Here is a 19551-nt window from a genome sequence, read left to right on the forward strand (position 1 = left end):
CCCTTCATGACACAGACGCTGCTGCCACTTTTTATAACACCACAATAACAGCAACACTTGATTCGGCTGCCCCCCTCACGCAGAGCAAAACTCGAACAATCAACAGGCAGCCCTGGCTGACCAAAGAACTGAGACGGGTTTCCAGGGCCACTGAGCGGAGATGGAAGAGAACCCATTCTACTGAGCACTTCAACGCATACAAGCAGTCCCTTGCCAGCTTTAAGTCCACGCTCTCTGCCGCAAAGCAAACTTACTTCGCATCTCTCATATCCTCCCTGGCTCACAACCCTAAACAGCTCTTCAACACTTTCAATTCTCTACTCCATCCCACATCACTTCCTCCCTCTCCTCTCATTTCTGCTGAAGACTTTGCCTCCTTCTTTAAGCAGAAGATCGATATGATCAGACAAAACTTTGGCCCGCAGCCCCCAATGCCCCTCTTAGCCGCTCAGCCCTGTTCTGCAAAAGCCAGCTTCTCCATGTCAGAAGATCAGCTCTCCACCCTTCTGTCGAGATCACACCTCACCACTTGTGCCCTCGACCCACTCCCGTCCCTCCTCATCCCTAACTTGGCCACAGTCTTCATCCCATCTCAAACATATCTCTTCAACCTTTCACTTACAAATGGTGTCTTTCACTCATCCTTCAAACATGTCTCAATCACACCCATCCTCAAAAAGCCGTCCCTTGAGCCATCCTATGTGTCTAACTATCACCCAATATATCTTCTCCCTTAAGCCTCAAAACTACTGGAACAGCATGTATATCTTGAACTGTCCTCCCACTTCTCCTCCTGTTCCCTCTTTGACTGGTCACAATCCGGCTTTCGACCGCATCACTCAACTGAAACTGCCCTAACTAAAGTCACTAACGACTTACTAACCTCCAAGAGCAAGCAACACTACTCTGTCCTCCTTCTCCTGGACCTGTCCTCTGCCTTCGACACCGTGGACCATTCCCTCCTGCTACAGATTCTCTCATCTCTTGGCATCACAGATTTGGCCCTATCCTGGATCTCGTAATTTCTAACAGACCGAACTGTGTCTCCCTCTCACACTCCACCTCCTCACCTCGCCCCCTGTCTGTAGGTTTTCCTCAAGGCTCTGTCCTAGGACCCCTACTATTCTAAATCTATACCTTCGGCATGGGACAGCTCATAGAATCCCACGGTTTGCAGTATCACCTCTACACTGATGACACGCAGATCTACCTATCTGGACCCAACCTCACCTCCTTACTGATCGAAATCCCACAATGTCTGTCTGCTATCTCATCCTTCTTCTCTGCTCGCTTTCTCAAGCTGAACATGGACAAAACAGAATTCATCATCTTCCCCCATCTCACTCTATCCCACCACCAGACCTATCCATCAATGTCAATGGCTGCTCTCTTTCCCCAATCCCACACGCTCGGTGCCTTGGGGTGATCTCCCGGATCCGCTCATTCCTCAACCACGAAACCACAAAAACACTAGTGCATGCTCTTATCATCTCCCGCCTCGACTACTGCAACCTCCTCCTCTCTGACCTCCCCTCTAGCACTCTGGCACCACTCCAGTCCATCCTACACTCTGCTACCCGACTAATCCACCTGTCTCTCCGCTACTCCCCAGCCTCCCCCCTATGCCAGGCCCTTCACTGGCTTTCTATTGCCCGGAGGCTCCAATTCAAAACCCTAACCATGACATACAAAGCCATCCACAACCTGTCTCCTCCATACATCCATGACATGGTCTCCAGGTACCTACCCGCACGCAACCTTCGATCATCTCAAGTTCTCCTTCTCTACTCTCCCCTTATCTCTTCTTCCCACAACCGCATACAAGACTTCTCCCGTGCTTCCCCCATACTCTGGAACTCTCTGCCGCAACACAACGGAAACTTTCAAGAAGAACCTGAAGACCCACCTGTTCCGACAAGCCTACAGCCTGCAATGATCCTCGGTCTACTTAACCACCACATGACCTGCTCTATCCTCTCCTACTGTATCCTCACCCATCCCTGTAGACTGTGAGCCCTCGCGGGCAGGGTCCCTTCTCCTTATGTACTTGTGTGTCCCTTGTCTTACACATGTTTATTATACTTGTCTATATTTCCCCTTTTCAAATGTAAAGCGCCATGGAATAAATGGCGCTATACAAATGCACAATAATAATAATACCTGCAGCAAGGGTAAGTTCACAGGGATATGTTTGGTATTGATTTTGGGGTGGAGCCGCTCTAAAATACACATCAAAAACTGCTTCAAATATTGCGCACACGAATAGAAAGTCAGCTGTAAAAGGTGCCGAAAAAAATCACTCAAAAAATGCTTAAGAAACGCTTTCTATTCTTTTCTTTTCTATTGCAAAACCACTTTTTAGCTCTTATGTTCAGATTCTGCTTGAAAACCCACATGAAAATCTCTTCAAATACTCTCTGAATAAACTGTGTGCTGATTTCAATGAAAAACCAGCGTGTGGTAGCACTTTTTTGTAGCCGAAACTGCGTAGAAACTCTCAAAAACTTGGAGCATCCTCCCAGTTCCAGCTCCAAATCCCTAATTTTACTTTTCAAAGGGGGTGTACTTATTATATTGAGCACTTCAGAACTCCCAATAGGTATTCGGTTGGGTCAGATAAGGAGACACTTGGCCACTGAATCACTTTCATACTACAAAATTCCTTAATTTCACAATCTAACACCTTAAAATGAGGAAATACACTAATATGGCATAAATTAAGGCCAATGCCGGATTAACAGTAATCTGCCTAATGGTCGGGCAAGTAGTCAGGAGTCTACAACATCTCAATGCTCAGCTTCAGCTCAAGACCAGAGGTGAAACATGAAGATTTAGGATGGGTGCACCAGACGTGCTGTAGACCCCTTATACATTGCATCTTTCTGAAGCACACCACCTCCTCACACACCCATACCTCACCATCTTGATTCCCCTTAGGCTTCTGAAGCTTCCATCCCTCAGAGAAGAGGTCGCCGTTGAGTAGTGATATATTTTGGTCATTGTCGAACCATTCACAGCGCTGTGACATTGGGGGCTGTGGAGCCCCAGATTACCACCCCCACGATTATACTGAAAGCTCATAATATTATTATTATTTATTTATATAGCGCCATTAATTCCATGGTGCTGCACATGAGAAGGGGGGGGAGTTACATACAAAGTTATAGATATCGTTAACAGTAAACAAATTTACAATGACGGACTGGTACAGAAGGGAGAGGACCCTGTCTTTGCGGACTTACATTCTACGGGATAGTGGGGAAGAGACAGAAGGTCAGGGGTGCAGCAGCTCTGGTGGTGATGAGGCGGCAGCTCAGGCAATGGCGAGGCGGCAGAATGGTCATTGCAGGCTGTAAGCTTTCCTGAAAAGATGGGTTTTCAGGTTCCGTTTGAAGGATCCGAGGGTGGTGGATAATCGGACGTGTTGAGGCATGGCATTCCAGAGGATAGGGGATATTCGGGAAAAATCTTGGAGGCGGTTGTGTGAGGAATGAATAAGTGTGGAGGAGAGTAGGAGGTCTTGGGAGGATCGAAGATTACGTGAGGGACGATATTGGGAGATTAGTTCAGAGATATAGGGAGGGGAAAGGTTGTGGATGGCTTTGTAGGTCAGTGTTAGTAGTTTGAACTGGATTCATTGGGGAATTGGGAGCCAATGGAGGGATTTGCAGAGGGGGAGACAGGGGAGTAGCGAGGAGAGAGGTGGATTAGTCGGGCAGCAGAATTGAGGACAGACTGGAGTGGTGCAAGAAAGTTAGCAGGGAGGCCACAGAGGCGAGTGTTGCAGTAGTCAAGGCAGGAGATGATGAGGGCATGTACAAGAGTTTTAGTAGATTGAGGACTGAGGAAGGGACGGATTCTAGAAATATTTTTGAGTTGGAGGTGACAGGAGGTGGCAAGAGATTGGACGTGCGGTTTGAAGGACAGGGCAGAGTCGAGAGTTACTCCGAGGCAGCGGATTTCAGGTGCGGAAGAGAGCGTGATGCCGTTTACCATAATAGATAGATCGGGTAGGGAACATAATATCAGTACGAACAATGGTTTAAAAATAAGCAAATGAATAAAAGTTGCAATTAGTCTTAATGAAACAATTTCCTGTTTTGTGTCTGCAGCTCTTGTGAAGATTTATGTGTCTCCATGGTAAAAAAAAAACAAACAAAAAAACATAAATAAATATTAGGTGTGATGATGTAAAAAGAACATGATTTGTAAAAATATAGATAGGCTATAAGCGATTTATGAGGCTACAAATGCAGAATCACAACACATGGAATATGTAACTGTTAGTATATGCCTTTACTATTGTACCTCTTCTCTGTGGACATTGGGCAATGCAACCCTTACATACAACTGTGATCACAATGGCCTCCTTCATATAATCCAGCAGGAACTCCCATCTGTCATTGTCCTGTATCCTAAGTATCAATATGTTATTATCCTGTACTCAAGTGCCAGTGTCTTGTACCCCCAAGTGTCAGTGTCATTGTCCTGTACCCCAAGTGTCAGTGCCATTATCCTGTACCCCAGGTGTCAGTAAATCATTGTCCTATACCCCAACTGTCAGTGCCATTGTCCAAGACCCCAAGTATCTGTGTATCATTGTTCTGTACCCCAATTGTCAATGTATAATCTACCCTGTAACCCCAGTGACAGTACTATTGGCCTGTACCCCAAGTGTCATTTTCCAATACCCCGTGTCAGTGTCATTGTCCTGTACACTAAGCATCAGTGCCTTTGTCTTGTACCCCAAATGTCAGTGCCATTGACCTATACCCGAAAGTGTCCTTCTCATAGTCCTGTATCCCATTCGCCAGGGTGTAATTGCCCTGTATCCCAAAAATTAGTGTCATTGGTCCGTACTCCAAGTGTCAGGATGCAGGAAAATGACACTTGGGGCACATGACAATCACACTAAGTGTCTGTGCCATTGTCCTGTACCCCCAGTGTGTGCGTCATAATCCTGTACACAAGTGTCATTGTTCTATACCCCAATTGTCAGTGTCACTTACCTGTACCCCAAGTGTCAGTGTGTAATTGTCCTGTACCCCAATAATTAGTGCCATTGTTGTGTACCCCAAGTGCCAGTGTGTCATGACTGTTCTCTGCTTTGGTTTTGAATAAAGCATTTAATGATTATTTTATCACTTTTTTGTTTAGATTACATCATTACATTTGTCTTTAAGGAGTAAATACCTTCTCCAATAAAACCTTTTTTCATCCCAAGAATTCCTTGGACTCCGGCTGGAGGCGATGAGCAAGGTATTTTCAGTGACCAATTAACTTTTCTGCACTCTGCTGTTAAGCTGCAAGGGGAATACAAGACCCAGCAAAGCCTAAGGCCACATACGGAGAGTGACGTGCCCCCATCACCGATCAGCTCCAGACTGGCAGGATGCTGGGGGCTAGGGAATTCGTAATATATAGGGTCATAGGGAATATTTTATTTATATAACCCAAGAATGAAAATGCCAGTGACGTCCGCTGAAGCCAAAGGTTCTCAGCTGCTGCAGAACATCTTGTTCTATTCACTATCATCAATCCTTTCAGGTGACAGATCTGGTCATACAATAGCTTCCAGCTAAATCTATATTACTGCAAAAAAAAGACTTACCATTTAAAGAAACCTGCCCAGAAGCAAATGACCCCCCAGGTCAGCAGGTCCTGTGTTGTTAACATTTGGGCCAAATAAAGGATATACAGCAACAAAGGCAATTGTTCAGCGTTTTACCACCTCAAGGGGGTCACATATCAATGGGGTCTTACATCTTCATGTATGCGGATTCACATGGAGAGACAAAGAGTTTTGAAAAGGTTGCAAACATATAAAACAATATGGAGCTGATGGAAGGGATTAGACAGTCAGCGGAGGTCAGTGTGAGAGTATGACGTATATTATATGAGCCATCCAGGAGGGAGATAAGGTGGGCACCATATCCATATAGACTAAGGACCAAGGCAGGGAAGTGACCATTACCATCAGCAGTATGGAGGCTTTATTGTTTCATGTCTCGTAACCCTAGAGCTAGCTGGCAACTAAGGTTTCATAGCATGAAGATCAAAGTTGTATTGTGACATCAGCGAGTCTTAATGTTTTTTGGTCTCAAATATTTCTGAGTTACAGTTTGTGAGGTTCTTTTTCTTGCCCAAAAAATTGTGTCCCAGGTATCGCTGTCACCATGTAGGCCTGGCGTTACCCACTGATAAGAGCCTCGGAATTCTGCTCGGCTGCACCACCTGCCACCGAACGGGAACTAACACCGGCAGGTGTTTCCTACCGGCACCATATATTGTCCTGCAGGATCTCCTAATAGAAAGTTTCGATTGTTTTATGCTACAGGTGTTGGCAACCTGCGTCCCTCCTCCAGCTGCCGTAGGACTAAAAATCACAGCATGCCTCTAATACGTCTTAGAAAGATGTGACCGTTCCTAATTAATTGTACTGTAGCTGCAATAGGCCGTATGGATGAACCCACTGTGAGAAGAAAGGACAGCAAGGTGGCTCAGTGGTTAGCGCTGCATCATTGCAGCACTGGGGTCCTGGTTTTGAATCCCTCCAAGGACAACATCTGAAAGGAGTTTGTATGTTCTCCCCCCACTCCAAAGACATACTGATAGGGAGTTTAGATAGTGAGCCTCAATGGGGACAGCGATGATAATGTCTGCAAAGTGGAATATGATATGGCGCCATGTTGATGAGCAAAATTTATATATACACATACAATTGTAAAACTGATTCCTTTATATCACAATGCCCAACCCTGTCAGGGGATCTTAAATGTTTTTTTTTTTTTCTTTTTAAACCCAACTATACTCACCCTTTCTGGGTCCAGCACAGTCTCCGCTCCCGATATCACGTTCACAACGCTGCAGCCAATTAGTGAGCTGAGCAATCCACCAGAGCTAGGCCGACGTGACGTCAGGGCTGCAAACAAGAAGACACTGGGAACAGCGGTGGAGACTCAGTGCTGGACCCAGGGAGGGGAAGCAAAGCCAAGTGACAGGAGTTTTCTGAAACCTTTAAAAACACTGTATCTAAAAACTTTCAGAACCACCCAAAAATATCCCAATCAAAAGTTTTATAAATTAGAGTTTTGTTTTTATTTATTTCATATCAAATAAATTGTGTTTAATTATAAAAGTTTCATCAGTACAAAATGTGGAAGATAAAAAAATATAAATACCAGTGTACCATCGAAATGTAAACATTCATCTGCACGGATTATGTAGAAAAACGGGAAGAAAGAGCGTGAACAGAAGTGACACCATTTTTTGTTTCCTGCACATAAATAACACGGTTTTTTTTGGCATCCACCTGTCTGCAGCCGGCGATCACAAGCAGCCATTGTATCGGCTGACAACTGCTCGCTATTAATGCGAGATCTCATGAAAGGCAGTTGTTTAAGAGTCGCATTAACAGGTGCTGGAGACAATTGTTGTTTGGGGACTCGCTCGTTCCTGATCATTGTGAACGCTGCAGTCATTGTGCTGCGGCCGAACAGCTGCCTGGAAGTGGGAGATCAGCGCTGCACGTAACACCTTCTTGGCATAGAGCAACCTATATACAATCACAAAAAATATGAATGCATTTTAACACTTTGACTCCATCCTTCATCAGAAATAGAGGAAATAGCCCTTTTCTGCTTCCATAAAAAAGGTAGAAAATTTGGGGCTTTTTTTTTTTTTTTTTGAGAATCTGACGCTTAAAAGTTTCAAGAACCAGTCACAGCGGAGCAGGTGTCCCCCAATATCGGAATAAGGCTCCGGATCACCGTCAGCTCGTTTCAGCACCTAAGAGCATTAGATAAGTGTCATAGATACCCCACGGGTCGCGCCCGTGCACTCGGCCAAGGCACTTGAATTTTGGGATAACCCTTCATGTAACAGTCTCTTGTGCGCAAAAAAAGCGATCAGCAATGGTTCCCGGAGCAGCCCGATTCCTCGTGCTTGTGAAGGAGGGACATGCGGGAGAAAGTCCTGGAGCAGGTCCGGCACTGATATTTCTTGACATCCGAATGGGTCTGCAGATGAGCGCGGAGATTAGAGCGGTCGGCGAACGCCCGGTTACAATGCGTGCAGGAAAACGGTTTCTCACCTGGTCACAAAAAAAAAAAAAAATAAATTAATGAATGAACAGAAAATTTAGGAAGAGCACATGTGAGCAAAAACATGTGTGTTTAGGGCATGCAAAATGCTTAATTAAACAGTCATTCTGCCTTTGTATAAAATGCTGATGTGCAGGGTCTAGCAGGCATTTACCCAGACAATTAATGTGTTTAGCACATGAAGAGGGGGCGAAATCAAAGCCATGCAAGACACAACAATCAGAAGGCACCCTGTGCAGGGGATGAAGGTGTATTGTGAAAGTGAGCCATAGGCAGCTGGAGGGTCCGAGGGGGACCCCGGCCTCGCCACAACTGTTCCAACAGGTGCAACCACTGCTTTGTCATCCAAAGGCCACCAGATCTGCAGGGATCTGATCCAGATGGGTGCAATATTTATTATAAAGCCCCATTCACAAGGCAAGACCAGGAGAGGAACAGTCTAAGAGAAACCCGTCACCACCTCTGGATTTATCACCCGCTCCTGGTATTAGCTATAAATACTGATCGCGTGAACATGGTCCTACCCCCGATCTGGAGTAGAGGCGCAGGTCCTTACCTGTGTGCGTCCTGATGTGTCCCTGCAGCAGCCAGGGTCTGGAGAAGGCCTTCCCGCAGATCTTGCAGACGCAGGGCAGCGTGTGGCTCCGGATGTGCATCTTTAGGGCCCCTAAGCTGACGTATTCCTTCTCGCAGTATTTGCAGCTGAATGACTTTCTGGCCTGCGAGTCGCAGTGCAGCTGCTTGTGCTTAGAGAGTCCAGCAAAGGTGGAGTAAGACTTGCTGCATTGGTTGCAGTGGAACTTCTCGGCTTCGGTGGCGGACGAGGCAGGACTAGGGGGGTCCGAAGTCTTCCCCTCGTCGTCCTCGCTGGAGAAGGAGGTGAGGTCCAGGGGTTTGGAGTCATCACTGGATGTGGAGATGGGAGACTTGCTGTAGTCAGGCTCAGTGGTGAAGAAGGTTGTAAGTAGACCAGTATCCCAGACCAGAGGGGGGAAGTAAGCTCCTGTGCTCAGGATCTCAGGCTGGGGGATCACAGGGATGGAGAACTTGTCATACAGGAAGGGGGAAAGGTAAACTGCAAGAGAGAAGCACAGGGACATCAGCCACTCATCAATGCTCAGCATTCCTGACAGGCATGCTGGGACTTGTGGTCCCCTAGACGGCTGCACACTGCTCCTTACCTGTCTGGCTCTCTAGCTCGCTGTAGTTGGGCTTCTTGGTGGCAGAGAAGTGTTTCTTGACCAGGAATGATCGGGGCATGGTGTCGGCTGCAGGTTGTCAGCGCTGGCAGCGTGGAAGGCACTGTCCTGCTCAGCGCTGCGCCGCCTAATATGCTGCCTGCGGCCGGGGACCGCCCACGTCACAGGCATTGTCAGCTCTCCGCCAATCAGCGAGCAGGGGGCGTGCCTGACACGCCCTCTCTCCAGCAGGTGCCCGCAGCTGAGGATTCCAGCGAAACTTCTCCGCTGTAGAAAAGGAGAGAAACTGAAGAGCATGAATGACATGAAGAACATAACCGGGGGGGCTGCAGCCTGCCTGGGGATATAACCGAGCACCATCATCCCTGATCAGCCACCTGTACATGCGATCACAGCACCATCATCCCCGATCAGACACCTGTACATGCGACCACAGCACCATCATCCCTGATCAGCCACTTGTACATGTGATCCCAGCACCATCATCCCTGATCAGCCACTTGTACATGTGATCCCAGCACCATCATCCTTGATCAGCCACCTGTACATGCGACCACAGCACCATCATCCCTGATCAGCCACTTGTACATGTGATCCCAGCACCATCATCCTTGATCAGCCACCTGTGCATGCGACCACAGCACCATCATCCCTGATCAGCCACTTGTACATGTGATCCCAGCACCATCATCCCTGATCAGCCACTTGTACATGTGATCCCAGCACCATCATCCTTGATCAGCCACCTGTGCATGCGACCACAGCACCATCATCCCTGATCAGCCACTTGTACATGTGATCCCAGCACCATCATCCCTGATCAGCCACTTGTACATGTGATCCCAGCACCATCATCCTTGATCAGCCACCTGTACATGCGATCACAGCACCATCATCCCCGATCAGACACCTGTACATGCGACCACAGCACCATCATCCCCGATCAGCCACCTGTACATGCGACCACAGCACCATCATCCCTGATCAGCCACCTGTACATCTGATCATAACCCCATTATCCCTGATCAGCCACTTGTACATGTGATCCCAGCACCATCATCCTTGATCAGCCACCTGTGCATGCGATCACAGCACCATCATCCCTGATCAGCCACCTGTACATGCAATCACAGCCCCATCATCCCTGATCAGCCACTTGTACATGTGATCCCAGCACCATCATCCCTGATTAGTCACCTGTTCATGCTATGACAGTATCATCAGCCACCTGTACATGTGATCAAAGCACCATCATCCCTGATCAGCCACCTGTACATGCGATCAAAGCACCATCATCCCTGATCAGCCACCTGTACATGCTATGACAGCATCATCAGTCCTGATCATACACCTGTACATGCGACCACAGCACCATCATCCCTGATCAGCCACCTGTACATGCGATCACAGCACCATCATCCCTGATCAGCCACCTGTACTTGTGATCCTAGCACCATCATTCCTGATCATCCACCTGTACATGCGACCACAGCACCATCATGTCTGATCATCCACCTGTACATGCGACCACAGCACCATCATCCCTGATCAGCCACTTGTACATGTGATCCCAGCACCATCATCCCTGATTAGTCACCTGTTCATGCTATGACAGTATCATCAGCCACCTGTACATGCGACCACAGCACCATCATCCCTGATCAGCCACCTGTACATGTGATCCCAGCACCATCATCCCTGATTAGTCACCTGTTCATGCTATGACAGTATCATCAGCCACCTGTACATGTGATCAAAGCACCATCATCCCTGATCAGCCACCTGTACATGCGATCAAAGCACCATCATCCCTGATCAGCCACCTGTACATGCTATGACAGCATCATCAGTCCTGATCATACACCTGTACATGCGACCACAGCACCATCATCCCTGATCAGCCACCTGTACATGCGATCACAGCACCATCATCCCTGATCAGCCACCTGTACTTGTGATCCTAGCACCATCATTCCTGATCATCCACCTGTACATGCGACCACAGCACCATCATGTCTGATCATCCACCTGTACATGCGACCACAGCACCATCATCCCTGATCAGCCACTTGTACATGTGATCCCAGCACCATCATCCCTGATTAGTCACCTGTTCATGCTATGACAGTATCATCAGCCACCTGTACATGCGACCACAGCACCATCATCCCTGATCAGCCACCTGTACATGCGATCACAGCACCATCATCCCTGATCAGCCACCTGTACTTGTGATCCTAGCACCATCATTCCTGATCATCCACCTGTACATGCGACCACAGCACCATCATCCCTGATCAGCCACCTGTACATGCGATCACAGCACCATCATCCCTGATCAGCCACCTGTACTTGTGATCCTAGCACCATCATCCTTTATCAGCCACCTGTGCATGCGATCACAGCACCATCATCCCTGATCAGCCACCTGTACATGCAATCACAGCCCCATCATCCCTGATCAGCCACTTGTACATGTGATCCCAGCACCATCATCCCTGATTAGTCACCTGTTCATGCTATGACAGTATCATCAGCCACCTGTACATGCGATCAAAGCACCATCATCCCTGATCAGCCACCTGTACATGCTATGACAGCATCATCAGTCCTGATCATACACCTGTACATGCGACCACAGCACCATCATCCCTGATCAGCCACCTGTACATGCGATCACAGCACCATCATCCCTGATCAGCCACCTGTACTTGTGATCCTAGCACCATCATTCCTGATCATCCACCTGTACATGCGACCACAGCACCATCATGTCTGATCATCCACCTGTACATGCGACCACAGCACCATCATCCCTGATCAGCCACCTGTACATGCGATCACAGCACCATCATCCCTGATCAGCCACCTGTACATGTGATCCTAGCACCATCATTCCTGATCATCCACCTGTACATGCGACCACAGCACCATCATGTCTGATCAGCCACCTGTACATGCTATTGCAGCACCATCATCTCGAAGCATCTATACATACACCCATAGGCCGGGGTCACACTTGCGAGAAACTCGGACGAGTCTCGCATCTCAATACCCGGCACTCGGATCAGAGCGTTCAGTTGCATGTATTTCTATGCAGCCGCACGCTACGGTCCGAGTGCCAGCGGCAGTGCCAGGTATTGAGATGCGAGACTCGTCCGAGTTTCTCGCAAGTGTGACTCCGGCCTTATACTAATGATACCTGATCACCCACCTATGTATGCTATACCAGCACCATCATACTTGATAACCCACCTATACATGCCCCCTTCGGCTAATAATTACCTGAACATTCAGCACCTATACATATACCTATATGTTAATATATACACTAATATTAGAGAACCCAGCACTTATACATGCTAACCCAGCACTAATATTACCTGATCAAGTATTGAGTTTTCATTGGCTGTAAGCCATAATCATCAACATTAACAGAAATAAACCCGTGAAATAGATCACTCTGTTTGTAATGACTCTATATAATATGTGAGTTTCACTACTGAAATAAAGTAACTTTTTGATGATATTCTAACTTTGAGAGAAGCACCTGTGTACCTGAGCACTCTGAACCTGTTTGCAGATACAGTATTGCTAATACCTGAGTATAAAGCATTGATACCCGAGTACCCAGTATTATGGACACCAGACATGTGCGCCAGAAGGATGACTGTGCGCACTCGGGGGAGGAGGCCACATGAGGTCCCTAATTATCACACATTATCAACCAATACAAAACTCCATTGTGCCGACTCCTTACTGGAGACAATGCAGGAACCTGCCCTCTCCTAATAGTTTTCTTTCCGCCCGTTCCCCTCTTTGCAGACTTCTTTACCCCGGGGTTCTGTTGTTTTGTGCTCTGCCCCTTATTTACACTGCAGACAATGATTTGCACTTGCTGTGCAGCTCAATGGGTAAAACACACAACAACCACATGGTAGCAGAGTCCAAAACCTGGAGTCTGCCATAAGTATTTGGACGGTATTCTTCATCAGCGTCTGTCTGCCAAAACTAGTAATGGAACTAGTAATGGAACTCCAGAGAAAAACTAGAATAGAAAGACAGACACCTGTCCTGTGATTTGGAGACACCCGAGGTTTTGGTATAAAAATACTGATGAAACGTACTGATGTGAGAATGAGGCGTACCGGAAATGTCAAGACGGTGCACAAAGCAACAATCAAGGAATACTACCCAATCATACTGATCGTATTTATGCATCGGAGGAGGCATGAGCCGAAATTTCTGCCGGGAATAAACGAATCCCAAATACAAATGATAATGATATCGCGGGAAGATCTGCGCTCTTCCTAAATATTTACAAAGTTGGTGGATGTGGGGGGCTGCTCTTTTATCTCACAGCCCCCCCATTTCTCCCTGGTGTTGGGATTGTTAGGAAAGTTGTCCTGGCTTTTTTTGAACTCTACTTCAGACAGGCCCACACGTGTCGGCCAGATGCCACCTGACCCCTCCACATTCCTCTGACACCACAGTATGGACAGGTGACAGCAGACCCAGAGGGATCCTGGCTCCCGCCGGTCACTTTTAACTTTTCCAGAGTCTCTCATGTTGTCCATGGGTGGCTGGGAAATGACGGTGTCCTTTTTCTAGGAGTGCATATAGCTTGTATACACCCAAGATGAAACCCTCGTAGCTTCTGGCCCAAGGAGAACATTCCTGATCAGCAAGTGGTAACTCCCCCCAATGTACAAACCTCCAAGATACAAAGGAACAACTGCAGAAGTGATACAGATCAGGCATGTGGATAAAAGAGAAGCACTCCAAAAGGAAAAGATCAAAATGGTGCATCACAATATAGGCCCCTGGTATCAGAGCTGGGAGATGGCACAATGGAGGCTGATCACCAAGGCTTGACTTGTCTATGTGCAGCTATCACCACCCATGGAGCAGAGGCCCAGGTGCCACTGGGACCCGAGGTGCTTATATATCAACACGAGATTGTACCATTATTATTATTATCCAGAAACTGGTCCCGTCCTCTAAATCAGGAAGAGCAGCCAAAATTCTGAGAAAAGGATCAGCTTTCCCTAGGAACAACCATGACCAGCCACCTTCCCCGTAGCGGTCTGATATCTCACGTTATTACATTCGTGTGCTGTCCACGATTCTCACTTCTGTGGGTATTTTTGATCCATGACTCCAATCAAAAATGGACATTGATGTGATTTTCTTTTTGAAGACCAGTCTGCAAAAAAACATGGACATGTGAACAGTCCCATAGACTATGAGTGCATGTTCTATCCGGGAAAAATACAGAACTCACCAGTGTCTGAATAGGGGTTTAGGACAAATTTAGACATCCATGAAACACAGTCTGTGATGTATGGACTGGCTGAGGGTTTTCTGAGCTAAACTGCCTCAAAAGGAGGGGCGGACATATTATTGGGGCAACCTGTGCAGCCACGCAGGGGCCCAGAAGGTAAAGGGGCCACTTCTACCCCCAAACCAGGCGAAATTGTGCATTTTGATGAGTTAGTAGACCGGAAAAGGCCAATGTTCTGTTCTGCCACAAGGAACCTCTCCTGTCAGCGTCCGCCATTGCTCATAGGCATATATGGGGCTGTTGAGTTCAGGTTGGGAAACCCCGAGTCTGTATGCACACAGCATTTCACCAGCGTCTAAATTCCACCTTAACGTTAAATTTAGTGCAGAGAAACCTTTCCAAAAGGACGCCCCTCTTATCCACATCTGATCCTCCGGGACGGATTTCACTGCCGCCTTCCACCCCATATATTGCAAATATCTTGTAGTAAAATCCACCCCCTAGGGGAGTTTTCAGTGCAGCTTTGGGTTGTCGTCTGCGCTTGCACTGCACATTTTAGGCTAGAATCACACTGACATTTAGAGTTCTGCGTTTTCTGTTCTAGGTACATCTGTTACTTGGACAGACAAAAGCAAAGCCCGGCGGATCCCATTAACTATAATTGGGTCTGTTTGGTTTCTGTACAGGTGGGCATAATAAAAGTAGTGGAATTAACAGCTACATACCACAGTGCATTTAAATATTCATTTACCTGCAGTTCTATGTAAACCTGCGATCAGGTCAGTCCTTGATACAGAAGCCTATATTGTAGCAAGTGACACACCAACAGCACCACCTACTGGTGAAAGTGTGGTACAACAATTACTAGGAAAAGACACTCCTGTGATTAAGCACATGCTATAAATATGTAGTTCTATGCTAAGATTTAGGCCACGTTCAGTATTTGGTCAGTATTTTACATCAGTATTTGTAAGATAAAACTAGGAGTGGGTGATAAATACAGAAGTGGTGCACAGATTTTTATTATACCTTTCCTCCTATTATTCCTCTCTTGGTTTTGGCTTACAAGTATGGATGTAAAATACTGACCAAATACTGTGCGTGGCCTTATATTGCAGCCCAAGTTGAGGACTGGTGTGACACTACGCCCTGGCTGATACCTCTGCTGGCACTAACTACACTATAGGCTAAGACAACAAAGGAAGGTCTGGCAGAGCTGAAACTTTTATTTTCAATTGAACACACATTTCTTAAGAAATCTGCAACATTCAGCCTAAGCTGATAGAACTCCTCTGACTCTCACATCCTGACAATCACCAGATGAGGAAGAGCTTCAAATCTGCAACAAACATCACTACCCTCTAGTGGTGAAAAGAGGTAGTTACTTGACGGCGTTCCACCATGTCTATTTATTTATATACAGTTGTGGCCAAAAGTATTGACACCCCTGCAATTTTGTCAGATAATACTCAGTTTCTTCCTGAAAATGATTGCAAACACAAATTCTTTGGTATTATTATCTTCATTTAATTTGTCTTAAATGAAAAAACACAAAAAAGAATGAAGCAAAACTGATCATTTCACACAAAACTCCAAAAATGGGCCAGACAAAAGTATTGGCACCCTCAGCCTAATACTTGGTTGCACAACCTTTAGCCAAAATAACTGTGACCAACCGCTTCCGGTAACCATCAATGAGTTTCTTACAATGCTCTGCTGGAATTTTAGACCATTCTTCTTTGGCAAACTGCTCCAGGTCCCTGATATTTGAAGGGTGCCTTCTCCAAACTGCCATTTTTAGATCTCTCCACAGGTGCTCTTTGGGATTCAGGCCTGGACTCATTGCTGGCCACCTTAGAAGTCTCCAGTGCTTTCTCTCAAACCGTTTTCTAGTGCTTTTTGAAGTGTGTTTTGGGTCATTGTCCTGCTGTAAGACCCATGACCTCTGAGGGAGACCCAGCTTTCTCACACTGGGCCCTACATTATGCTGCAAAATTTGTTGGTAGTCTTCAGACTTCATAATGCCATGCACACGGTCAAGCAGTCCAGTGCCAGAGGCAGCAAAGCAACCCCAAAACATCAGGGAACCTCCACCATGTTTGACTGTAGGGCCCGTGTTCTTTTCTTTGAATGCCTCTTTTTTTCTCCTGTAAACTTTACGTTGATGCCTTTGCCCAAAAAGCTCTACTTTTGTCTCATCTGACCAGAGAACATTCTTCCAAAACATTTTAGGCTTTTTCAAGTAAGTTTTGGCAAACTCCAGCCTGGCTTTTTTTTGTCTCGGGGTAAGAAGTGGAGTCTTCCTGGGTCTCCTACCATACAGTCCCTTTTCATTCAGATGCCGACGGATAGTACGGGTTGACACTGTTGTACCCTCGGACTGCAGGGCAGCTTGAACTTGTTTGGATGTTAGTCGAGGTTCTTTATCCAACATCCGCACAATCTTGCTTTGAAATCTCTTGTCAATTTTTCTTTTCCGTCCACATCTAGGGAGGTTAGCCACAGTGCCATGGGCTTTAAACTTCTTGATGACACTGCGCACGGTAGACACAAGAACATTCAGGTCTTTGGAGATGGACTTGTAGCCTTGAGATTGCTCATGCTTCCTCACAATTTGGTTTCTCAAGTCCTCAGACAGTTCTTTGGTCTGCTTTCTTTTCTCCATGCTCAATGTGGTACACACAAGGACACAGGACAGAGGTTGAGTCAACTTTAATCCATGTCAACTGGCTGCAAGTGTGATTTAGTTATTGCCAACACCTGTTAGGTGCCACAGGTAAGTTACAGGTGCTGTTAATTACACAAATTAGAGAAGCATCACATGATTTTTCGAACAGTGCCAATACTTTTGTCCACCCTCTTTTTTATGTTTGGTGTGGAATTATATCCAATTTGGCTTTAGGACAATTCTTTTTGTGTTTTTTCATTTAAGACAAATTAAATGAAGATAATAATACAAAAGAATGCGTTTGCAATAATTTTCAGGAAGAAACTGAGTATTATCTGACAGAATTGCAGGGGTGTCAATACTTTTGGCCACAACTGTAGCGCCATCATATTGGAAATTTTACAGTTGTCATGCTCACGGTCCCCATTGGGACTCACAATCTACATTCCCTATCAGTATGTCTTTGGAATATGGAAGGAAACCGGAGAACCCGGAGGAAACCCATACAAACACCTTGCAGATGTTGTCCTCTGTGGGATTTGAACCCAGCACTCCAGCGCTCCTCCCTTCCATCTAACAGTTTGTGAAAAACAGCACAAAGATGGCACCCGAGTGCTGTCCGATTTTTTCACAGACCCAGACTTGCATCGGCAATTTTGATCATACTCAGATCAGGATCGGTCACATTTCCATGATTTTGTGCTGACCACTCGGTATACAGGAAGGGGAAAAAAAAAACAAAATACAGACATGGACGATACTAGGTACAAGTTGTGTGAAACACATAGATAGACCTTATAAGCAAAAAACGGATCAAAGTGGCGCATGCTGCAATTTTTATTTTTTTCACTGGCAGACCATTGGTCAGTGTGCAAAACCATCCATGTGAACTACCACGTTGACTTGCATTGGTCCAAGTATTGTCCCCATGCTGCCCGTTGTTCATACGGATGGCACAGACTGATATAAGCTCATCTGAACGAGTCCTTACGGTATGCACACCAGTTTTTGCAGCAGAAATTTCTGCCCCAAAACGCTGTACTTCACAGTATAAGCAAAATAAATGGGATTTCTGAAACTTCCTGTACACGTCGGACCATCAAATTGCTTTTTTGCTACTACACAAATTTGCAGCATGTCAGCTCTTTACACACACATGGGCCATGCACACAGTGAACAAGTCTATAGGACAGTGGTCACACCACCAAAACACAAACACAGACAAGCACAGAAAAACAAACATATAAAAATACTCTGTTGTAAAAAAAAAAAAGTAACAGTAAACAGCAAGTGCTAGTAAAAAGATGATAAAAAAAACAGTGTATTTGGTTGATACGTTTTTTGCAAAAAATGTATACTAAGCCACTCTACCGAACATCAAGGTAACCCATATCAGAGCAGTCCCTAACTGATGTATTTAAGAACCTGATCAGGTGTATAGTACTTATATGAGCAGGATTCAGACAGGTAATGACTGATGTGGACACTTTATGTGAATGGCTCTCAAGGGAAGGGTGGAGACCTCCCTAAATCTTGTATAGGTACTATACACATGATCAGGTTTTTAAATACATCTGTTAGGGACTGCTCTGATATGGGTTACCTTAACGTTTAGTAGAGCGGCTTAGTATACTTTTTTTGCAAAAAATGTATCAACCAAATGCCCTGTTTTTTTATCATCTTTTTACTAGCACTTGCGGTTTACTGTTACGTCTTTACAACAGAGTATTTTTATTTGTGTTTTTTTTTTTTTTTACTGTGTTTAGCATGTCAGTTCTTGCAGCATTCACCCATCCAAATGACTTGGGGGTGAGCGCATCAAAAACGGCACCAATTTTACGCAGTTAAATGATGGCAAAATTTCTGCTGCAAATACTCAACATGGGCACAGAGGCAACTCGGCTGGCATATTTGCAATCCGTTTGTTTTGGTTTTTTTGAAGACCCATTTATTCAAATTGGCAACTTTAATGCAGCATGTGCAAAACCTCACCAAATATTGGTTTGTGTATAATAAAAAAAAAAAAAAAAAATCCCTTGGATACTTAACAGCAGTAGAATTACTAATGATGTGCACATCCAGTCTTAGTCTCAGGTAGATGAATGGGGGGGGTGATAATCATAATAGACTGGGGAAAATAAGATGCAAAGCAATCAGCCCCCGTGGCAGTTGTAATGGTAGCCACAACCTCATCCGGCTCTTCCCATCCATGCCCCATATTTCAGGAAATGGTTCAATTATGGAAGCATTTTATGACGTGGAGCCTCCCGACACAAGCGCACAAAACAGACACAGCTC

General features: G+C 45.9%; 1 protein-coding gene across 1 annotated transcript; it reads right to left on the bottom strand.

The window, feature by feature from the left end:
- Positions 1–7074: 7074 nt before the first annotated feature.
- On the bottom strand, positions 7075–9444 carry SNAI1 (snail family transcriptional repressor 1). The gene is made up of 3 exons (XM_073580584.1): positions 9284–9444; positions 8659–9177; positions 7075–8092 (listed from the first exon to the last, which is right to left on the bottom strand). Exons 1-3 carry the CDS (start codon positions 9360–9362, stop codon positions 7908–7910), a joined length of 783 nt encoding a protein of 260 aa, XP_073436685.1. The 5' UTR covers positions 9363–9444; the 3' UTR covers positions 7075–7907.
- Between the last annotated feature and the right edge of the window lie 10107 nt (positions 9445–19551).

This window comes from Dendrobates tinctorius, unplaced genomic scaffold (genome assembly GCF_039654945.1).
Source record: "Dendrobates tinctorius isolate UK_male_01 unplaced genomic scaffold, ASM3965494v1 ptg000065l, whole genome shotgun sequence".
Classification (NCBI taxonomy): domain Eukaryota; kingdom Metazoa; phylum Chordata; class Amphibia; order Anura; family Dendrobatidae; genus Dendrobates; species Dendrobates tinctorius.

Bases quoted from the DNA above. Each gene is read 5' to 3' on its own strand.
- SNAI1 (XM_073580584.1), bottom strand. From the start codon at position 9,362: ATGCCCCGATCATTCCTGGTCAAGAAACACTTCTCTGCCACCAAGAAG. The intron at 9,178-9,283 runs GTAAGGAGCAGT...TCTCTCTTGCAG, and splicing joins CGAGCTAGAGAGCCAGACAG to TTTACCTTTCCCCCTTCCTG. The intron at 8,093-8,658 runs GTAAGGACCTGC...TTTTGTGACCAG, and splicing joins ACACATCAGGACGCACACAG to GTGAGAAACCGTTTTCCTGC.